The sequence below is a fragment of the Dioscorea cayenensis genome, chromosome 4, assembly GCF_009730915.1.
Source record: "Dioscorea cayenensis subsp. rotundata cultivar TDr96_F1 chromosome 4, TDr96_F1_v2_PseudoChromosome.rev07_lg8_w22 25.fasta, whole genome shotgun sequence".
Lineage (NCBI taxonomy): Eukaryota > Viridiplantae > Streptophyta > Magnoliopsida > Dioscoreales > Dioscoreaceae > Dioscorea > Dioscorea cayenensis.
In genome coordinates, this window is record NC_052474.1 from 2,855,873 (window position 1) to 2,865,219 (window position 9,347).

The following is a 9,347-nucleotide window of genomic DNA, read 5'->3' on the forward strand; positions in this document are numbered from 1 at the left end:
TCCCTCATATGATGATTGATGAGATATCCAAAAATGCATTAGTCTTTTGTTATGGTTACTTGCTTGGCTTCTGAGAAAAAAACAAAAACAGACACAGGATGGAACAAGAACTGAAGAGCCTGTGGTCAGAGACCAGAGAGTTGAGCCTGGGATCATCCATTGATCGTCTGGACTCAGCTCCGTCTCCTCTCCATTTCCTAAGAGACTACGTCTCCGCTAACAAGCCCTGCATCATCTCAAGCTCCGCCACTCGTCATTGGCCGGCCATCTCCAACGCTCTCTGGTCCAACGACGCCTATCTCCGCCACACCGTTGCTTCCACCACTGTCTCCGTCCACCTCACCCCTCACGGCCGCGCAGACTCTGTCGTTCCCCTCCCCAACAAGAGCCTATGCTTCGCCTCCGCCTGTGTGCGCCCAATGCCCTTCTCGGACGCGCTGGATCTCATCACTTCCAGCGGCTCGCCCACTTCCCCTGTCGTAGCCTATGCGCAACAGCAAAACAACTGCTTTCACGAAGAGTACTCAGCGCTGGCTTCGGACGTGGATCCTCACATCCCGTGGGCAACCGAGGCTCTCGGCTGCCTTCCCGAAGCCGTCAATCTCTGGATCGGTAATGGCCGGTCCGAGACCTCCTTCCACAAGGACCACTACGAGAACATCTACGCTGTGATCACTGGAGAGAAACACTTTCTGCTCCTCCCTCCAACTGAACTCCATCGTCTATATGTCCGACCTTACCCCGCTGCCAGCTATTCATCCTTATCTCCGGTGTGTTCTCAGGCATGCCCTCCAATTGTTTGTTGAATTGCGCTTCTAAGAGACTTAATTATTTAGTGTATAACAGATAACAGATGGGCTGAGACTGGAATTGGAGCAGCCTGAGAGATTAGTGCCTTGGTGCAGCGTCGACCCTTACCCTCCTACCAATGAAGCCATGGATGAGCAAATGTCAGCCTTTCCTCTCTACTTCCAGGGGCCGAAGCCGTTCCAATGCACTATCAAGGCTGGAGAAATTCTATACCTGTGAGTGAACCCTACCTACCTTTATCATAGATTCATACTTATATATGAAATTGCTCTTCTTTTGATCACTGTTGGTTTGCTCATTGTGAGAACGCAGGCCTAGCATGTGGTTTCATCACGTAAGCCAAACTCCAGACCATAATGGCCGCACCATTGCTGTCAACTACTGTGAGTGTACCCTTTAATTTGCACATTGTTTTGGGATTTTGAGATTTGTTTTTGGTTTGATTTGATTGGTGATTTGCATGACAGGGTATGATATGCAGTTTGATATCAAGTACGCATACTTCAATTTTTTGTGTTCCATTGAATACCCTCCAACTTCAGAGGAGATGAAGAACCATGATGCTCATTCACCAGCTTCTGATCCTTGAGCGTTTTTGATGTTCATCATTTCATGGATCAAAATTTGCATTGAAGATCAAACAACATGGTTTTGGAAAAATCATTTTGGTTGTGTTGGTTTTTTTTTTTTAATCTCTTGGGTTTTGATTTCATCATTTAAGCCCATGCTCTTTGAGTTGGTTTTCAATTCTATCCCGAACTTGTTATATCTTCATCAATTTTGTCCTATGCCAGTTCCCACTAGTTATATACAAATATGTTATGAGAAATAAAATAAAAACAAATAAAAGAAAAACAAGTAACGTGGGTGTAAGATGTTTCAATGTTAAATTTTAAAAATAAAGTTAATTTACCGTTGCTTGTGGCTTTAAGAAAATTTAAAAAAAAAGGAAAATAATAGAAGATTCGGTAGATTTTTTTTTGGGTGGTTTTGTGTAATCTCTAAGATTGACCAAGTGCAATGACATCATACCTGATTTGAAACCATTAGTTTTTAAGCAGTGGCGAACCATAGTAGATTTTTTTGGAGGTCAAAGTCCCCCTAAAAAATTGAAAATTGTTTTACTTAATACATTTGTACGTGTATTAGTGTATATATATGTGTGTATATATATGCAAATACACCAAAATGTCCACGGTTGGGGAAAAGTAAATAATTGAAAAGACAGATAAATGAGCATGGTTGGTTTCGTGTTTTATAAATTTTTTGTGATGATGCTAATAAAAATCAGATTGAATGACTGGGATTGATTGAGTTACTATTATGATCACGATGTTTGATGGTTGGTATTTAGTTGGATCACTAAAATTGATTTATTGTTACGAACACAATGCCTGACGGTTGGGATTGATTAGTTCATATCAAAATATTGTACATCACATTTTTTACTGTATCACTGTTTATAATATTGTATATCCCTAATAGAAATTGGGTTATTTTCCACTATACTACTATTCATAATATTCACTATATTACTATTTATAGTAATATACATCCCATTTTGCACTATTTAAAAAATTGCTGAAATAATTATGCTTTAATATTGTGCATGATCATTGTTCACATAAAGAGATGTTTAACAGGGAATGGATTGAAATCCAACTGTTGTGCATGAATGTATGTAGAATTCAATTATATGGGAATACCGCTATATATATATATATATATATTATGTATATATTTATATTTAAAATTTAAAATTAATTTTTTTCTCTCTCCAATGTTTTATATTATATTTACAGTTGAACCCTTAAGACTCAATGTTTAACTCTGCCACTGTTTCAGAGCATCACAAAATAGCATTGTTATTAAACCTGGACCTGTTGATATGATGATTCCATACTTAAATTAGTCCGAATTTTTTTAATTAGATTATTTATGTAATTAACTCGCTTTGACTCAAGCTTGACTAGCTTTGACCAGGTCAAACCCAGTGAACTGATCGGGTTTCTATAACCTAGCAGGATCAATATATATATTTTTTAAATGTCGTTTTCATCCTTTTATTTTATTTTTATTTTTTTAATAAATTGAAGGGTATATATATAATTTTTGTCAAGTTTGAGATTTTTTTTTCTTTTCTACTATTTTCAAATAAAAGGGATTAACAATTGTTTTTTTATTTTTTTCATCAAATTATTTATTTGATAACTAATAATTCAGGTATATTATTATATATCATTATATAATTACAAATAATTTATAATTTTAAAAATAATATTTTAAAATATTTGTATTAACCCAACCCAATGATCTGAAGATTGAACCAAGTGACCCAAAACCCAGATCCCAGGTCGGATCTGATGACTATGTAAAATATTGATGGTCGTCGTCCTTTTACTTTCGATGGTATAACGTGAATAGTGGCACTGACTCATCGGCCATCCCTATCCATTATAAAAGTATCTATTGTTGCCTAGGATATATAGATATAGATATATAGATATATACTATATATCTGGCAAACATCCAATCCAACATCCTCTGGCTCTGTCCCAGTGCTCCACAACCGTGAGTTCCTGTAAAAATCCACAAATGGACCTACATGTGGATTCCATGAGTGCAAAATTAATCTCAACTGCAGCATTGAACACGGCATGGGACCATGTTTATTATTCCCATTCCATGGCTATAACCATGCATACAAGGGGAGATTTTTTCCTTCCCTTTGGACACTCCCTCAAATTATATGATGTCGGACACACTTGGTTTTCCACTCACTCTCAATATCATAATTATATCTATTATTATAAATTTATATTTATAATTATCAAAACCAATGCACTTTTGCACAACTCCAACTCCACCATGGATTCTCTTTTCCTCTACTTTCATCTGCTCCTTTTCCGGCCTTTTCTCCGGCCGTCCACCACCATTGCCTCGTCTCATCATCTCTGCTGTCAAGACCGTAGAGAAACCCAAAACCCAAAACCAACCTCAACCTCAGACCCAACCAAAACAATCAGATAGGAAAGAAACAAGCATAACTACCACCAAGACCAGCAAACAACCTCCACCACCATCCCCTTCACTGGCAGCCACCTTCTGCAACGCTTTAGATGATATCATAAACAACTTCATTGACCCACCTCTCCTTCGACCCTCCGTCGACCCCCGGAACGTCCTCTTCGACAACTTCGCCCCCGTCTCCGAGCTCCCCCCGTCCCCATGCCCCATCATTCACGGCCGTATACCACCTTGTCTCGCCGGCGGCGTCTACATCCGCAACGGCCCCAACCCTCAATATCTCCCTCGCGGTCCTCACCATCTCTTCGACGGCGACGGCATGCTCCACTCCCTCCTCCTCCCCTCCTCCTCCTCCTCCTCCTCTTCACCACCTCTTCTCTCCTCCCGCTTTGTCCGCACCTACAAGTATCTCACCGAGCTCCAAGCCGGCTCTCCCGTCCTTCCCAACGTCTTCTCCGGCTTCCACGGCTATGCCGGTGTTGCGCGCGGTGCCGTCACTGCCGCCAGCTTCCTCACTGGTCAAATGAGCGTGACTCAGGGAACTGGCTTAGCTAACACCAGTCTAAGCTTCTTCGCCGGCCGTCTCTACGCTCTCGGTGAGTCAGACCTCCCTTACTCCCTCCACCTTTCCACCACTGATGGCGACATCTCCACTCTCGGCCGTGAAGACTTCTCCGGCAAACTCTTCATGGGCATGACCGCTCATCCCAAGAAAGATCCTACCACCGGCGAGCTCTTCGCCTTCCGTTACGGCCCCATCCCTCCATTCCTCACCTACTTCCGGTTCGACAAGGACGGCAACAAGCTCGCCGACGTTCCCATCTTCTCCGTTCGTGAGCCGTCCTTCCTCCACGACTTCGCCATCACCGAGAACTACGCTATATTCCCTGACATCCAAATAGTAATGAAACCCATGGACATGTTGCTACGAGGAGGAGCTCCGGTCGGCTCCAACCGTGCTAAAGTCCCACGTCTTGGTCTCCTCCCGAGATACTCAACGTCGGACTCCGACATGCGGTGGTTCGAGGTTCCCGGCTTCAACATAATACACGCGCTGAACGCTTGGGAGGAGGACGACGGCGACACGGTGGTGCTAGTAGCTGCTAACGTGCTTTCCATCGAGCACGCTCTCGATCGCATGGACCTCGTCCACACCTGCGTCGAGCTTGTGCGCATCGACCTGAGAACCGGGGACGTCTCCCGGAAGCCACTGGCCGTCGACAACCTCGAATTCGGTGTCATCCACCCTGGCTATATCGGCAAGAAGAACCGCTATGGTTACCTCGGCATCGGCCACCCCATGCCTAAGATCTCAGGGGTCGTCAAACTAGACTTCTCCCTCGCCGGCACCGGAGACTGCGTGGTGGCCAAGAGGGAGTTCGGCCAGGGTTGTTACGGTGGCGAGCCGTTCTTCGTGCCGGAGCACGAGGCCGAGGAAGGAGAAGAGGATGATGGGTATTTGGTCTCGTATGTGCACAATGAGATCAGTGGGGAGTCGAGCTTCTTGGTGATGGATGCCCGGTCGCCGGAGCTGGAGATCGTGGCGGAGGTGCAGCTCCCTGTCCGTGTTCCTTATGGCTTTCATGGCCTCTTCGTCACCGCCGGCGAGCTCCGCTCGCAGCATCCCCCTCAAAAATACACATGAATAAGTAAATAAATAAATATTATTATTTTTAAAATACAAAATTGTCACATTCACGGATAGGCTACTTAATTATTACTTATTAGGACACTTTTTCAAAATCATGTTGATTGCTTTTATTGGTTATATATACCACTTTAAGTGCTTGTTTATATATGGATTATTTATATGTACTATATATATATATATATAAGAAAGTGATATGACAGGGAAGAGAAAATATTTCTGTATGGTGGAGATAAAACCTTATCAACCATCTCTACAAAAACCCTAATTTTAATTCAGTTTAAACTTTAGCTTTTATCTAGTTAAAAATGGTACTCTCTCCGTTATTTTTTATTTATCACAAATTTATGTGTTTTTTTATTTACTATTTTTTAACATCAAAAAATATTTATTATTTTTTTTTAAAAAAAATTACTTTTAACATTTTATTTAATTTTTTTTTGAAATTAAATATGAGAGAGGAATATGAAGATATAAATTAGAGGTATTTTTTTGAAAGATAACTAATTTTGTATAAAATTTTATAAAATAATTAAATTTTTTAATAAATAAAATTAAGTTAATCACAACAAATAAAAAACGAAGAAAGTAATTGATATATATATATATATATATATATATATATAATTAGCAGGTTATACAGGATTCCATTATTAAGTTAGGTGACGCGTAGAGTTAATCAAGCAACCGTAAGTGGCACCACCATTAATAAATGATAATGGCATAGATACAAAAGACATGCAAAAACAAATTGTTCCGTACCTTTTTTTTTTTTAATTAAAAAACGATAAGTGCTATCTATTTAAGAAATTATCAAAGTAACAAATAGGTATAAAAATATACTAGTTATAGTAGTTTATAAATAATATATAAATAATATTTGACCCAAGTGTATAATGTATGAACAGTATATAAACTATCAAAATTAAACAACCATTTAAATTAACATCAAGATAAACTATCAAAATTTATTTTTTTTTAAAAAAAAATTAGGTGGTAGTAGGTGGACATGAAATAACACATAAATGAAACACAACAATTAGAAAGCACAAAACACAAGGTTACAACCATAGAAAAGTAGAAAAAAAAACATGAGAGGTAAGACGCAACAACTAGAAGGTGCGATTAAACGGACATGAAATAACACATAAATAAGACATAACAATTAGAAAACACAAAAAAAAAAACTATAACCACATAAAATTGAAAAAAAAAACATGAGAAATAAGATAAAACTACTAGAAACCATGAAAATTGATCATTTATTCTTGTCATTGTTCTCAGCAGCTGTGGAGGGACAGAAAAAAAAACTGAAGGACTCCATTGTTACCATTCGTTACAGCTTGGAGTTAATAAAGTCCTTAAGTGTAGGAGTCTAGTGGGGCTTTTTATTTCGGGGAGGGCTAAGGTCAAACCGCAGGTTAGGGTGTTTGCGCCTTTATTGGGGGCTTGAAGAGGCCTATTCCTCGCTTTTTTTAGTTGTGTTGTATTTTCTATTTCCCTGTTTGTTTCTGGTTCCTTTATTGTTACCATGCCTAGTGGTATGTTGTCTGCTGTTATTTTGTCTATAATGTCTCTGGCGTGGGGTTTGTTAATATTTACTTTCGGAGAGTAGAGGTTGTTATATGATGTAGGCTTATAAGACATCTGACATCCGACATCCGTATTAATAAAAAATGAGTAGAATGATCTAATTACTGTTAATTAAAGTTTGAATTCCATCTAAACACCTAATTTTGGAGTCCCCCAACAATCAATTTTTTTTTTAATTAAAAGACGATAAGTGCTATCTATTTAAGAAATTATCAAAGTAACAAATAGGTATAAAAATATACTAGTTATAGTAGTTTATAAACAATATATAAATAATATTTGACCCAAGTGTATAATGTATGAACAGTATATAAACTATATTTTTCAGGTGTTAGATGTATATTTTGATGTATGTATATCTTATATATATATGTGTACATACATACATGTAGTTGTATATGTATATTTGTTTGTTCTATAAGTATGACCCAAAAGGGATCATATATAGTTATTCTGACTAAATACATATCCATCTTCTATCAGTTGACAACCATTCACATTTGTCAGGGGTGATAAATACTTAATATAAAATACATTAATTATAATTGAGCTTTGATCAAGTTCAAAATTATATAATTGATATATATATATATTGGATTATCTAATTATACAAAATTCCATTATTAAGTCAAGTGACAAGTGGAGTTAATCAAACAACACAAGTGGCACCACCATTTATGAATGATTATGACATAATACACAAAAGAGACACGCGAAAGCAAATGTTGTGTTTATAACCAGTGCAAATAATTAAATAAACCATAAAAACATGGTTTTGTATGGTTCTCAATAATCTAAGAAACCAATAAGACAGTGAAATGAAAGACTTACATTGTGATTGTTCGACAAATTACCAATTGTGATTAGACACATTAAAAAAACATGACATCTTACTTGAAATATAATTTGATTTTTTTTCTCACGTCTTGTTTGATTGCACCCTTATTTAAAGAAAGTGTCATCATTTTGAAATTTGGTCTCCGATTTTTTCAAAAAAAAACACACTACATGAGAGACCCAATATAAATAAATTAAAAGATCGTTGGCGTCTTATTTAATTTGTGAAATATGCTTAAATTCTCTTCTTTTTAATACCAAAAAAATTATTCTTGTAAAGCAAACTAAATCCCATTCAGCTAATATCATTCTTGAATGGCTAGATAACCACTTTTTTCCCAGTAAGTATAGATAGTGATCATTTGGAGATTTATTAATTTTTAACATGCAATTTTTTTAAAAAAATATGATTAGAATTAGTTTGTTTACACACAGGCCGGCCGATGTGAACCTCTGGAAAACCCCGCCAATGAACCCCATAACTCATATTCTCTCTTGTTATTATACAAACTCAGTAGTAGTAAAAATCAACATATGGATTCAAGGACACATACTAGAGACATAACTAAAGTCCGAGCAATTGGACGGAGTCTTCAATGTTGCAAGGATACCCAATTAAATTCAATTTTAAAAAACTTAAATATGTTTAGTCCTTATAAAGTGATAAGATCTGAGGGTCCATTTACATATATATATATATATATATATTATTTTTGTTCATGCGAGAAGAAGCTCATCCTATATAAATCAAGGAAGAAGCAAGAAACTAATCCATTCTTTACATCCACCCTTTACCCTTCTTCTCTTCTTATCAAAATGATGAAAAAGATTCAGTTCCTGCAAGCACTTAGCATTTTCCTCCTGCTACTAATGTGTTCAGCAGTTGAAACAACAAGGCCTATTGCTAGAATTCATGCAGGTGATCTAGTCTCCAAGATCATTTCTCATGACAAAATTACAACCAAAATGGTCTCCCAGGTACTCTTTCAGAGCATCATAATTTCCAATTTACATAGTCTAAGACAGTAAAAGTTAATCATAAAGAAATACTCGTACTGATGAACTCTTTGGGTTATCATATCATGTGCAGGTGGGTGCAGAAGAAGAGCTTAAAGAAAAGCACATCGACTACATATACAGTGAACATCCATGACAACTGCAAAAGCTATGTTCTGCTACGCTACGCATCTATGTAACAAATCACTCAAATCTTGTTAAACGCTTGAGTTATGTAACAATGTTCAATTCAATCTTGAATTGGATGACAAACACGAAAGCCACAGTCAACCGTTGGTTACGAATACGATGCCAGTAATTTTCAGAATAAAATACCTTAAAATTCCAAGCATACATAAAGAGATCATCTCTTTTAAATTTATTATTTATTTATTTGAGAAACTGTTCCATAATCATTAAAGCATTCTTCTTATTC

At 37.4% G+C, this 9,347-nt stretch overlaps 2 protein-coding genes and 1 long non-coding RNA gene across 3 annotated transcripts; all 3 read left to right on the plus strand.

The window, feature by feature from the left end:
• The first annotated feature begins 81 nt into the window (after positions 1-81).
• Positions 82-1,578, plus strand: LOC120258295 (bifunctional peptidase and (3S)-lysyl hydroxylase JMJD7). The gene is made up of 4 exons (XM_039265658.1): positions 82-770; positions 847-1,025; positions 1,123-1,193; positions 1,278-1,578. Exons 1-4 carry the CDS (start codon positions 99-101, stop codon positions 1,397-1,399), a joined length of 1,044 nt encoding a protein of 347 aa, XP_039121592.1. The 5' UTR covers positions 82-98; the 3' UTR covers positions 1,400-1,578.
• Positions 1,579-3,533: 1,955 nt separating this feature from the next.
• Positions 3,534-5,605, plus strand: LOC120259294 (9-cis-epoxycarotenoid dioxygenase NCED1, chloroplastic). Its single transcript, XM_039266875.1, has one exon. It carries the CDS (start codon positions 3,650-3,652, stop codon positions 5,480-5,482), a length of 1,833 nt encoding a protein of 610 aa, XP_039122809.1. The 5' UTR covers positions 3,534-3,649; the 3' UTR covers positions 5,483-5,605.
• A 3,053-nt stretch (positions 5,606-8,658) lies between these two features.
• On the plus strand, positions 8,659-9,184 carry LOC120258942. The gene is made up of 2 exons (XR_005536041.1): positions 8,659-8,893; positions 9,006-9,184. It is a non-coding gene; the product is annotated as an uncharacterized LOC120258942 (long non-coding RNA).
• Positions 9,185-9,347: the final 163 nt, after the last annotated feature.

Coding starts and splice junctions, on each gene's coding strand:
- LOC120258295 (XM_039265658.1), top strand. CDS start 99: ATGGAACAAGAACTGAAGAGCCTGTGGTCAGAGACCAGAGAGTTGAGC. Junction 771..846: donor GCTATTCATCCTTATCTCCG/GTGTGTTCTCAG, acceptor AGTGTATAACAG/ATAACAGATGGGCTGAGACT. Junction 1,026..1,122: donor GCTGGAGAAATTCTATACCT/GTGAGTGAACCC, acceptor GTGAGAACGCAG/GCCTAGCATGTGGTTTCATC.
- LOC120259294 (XM_039266875.1), top strand. CDS start 3,650: ATGCACTTTTGCACAACTCCAACTCCACCATGGATTCTCTTTTCCTCT.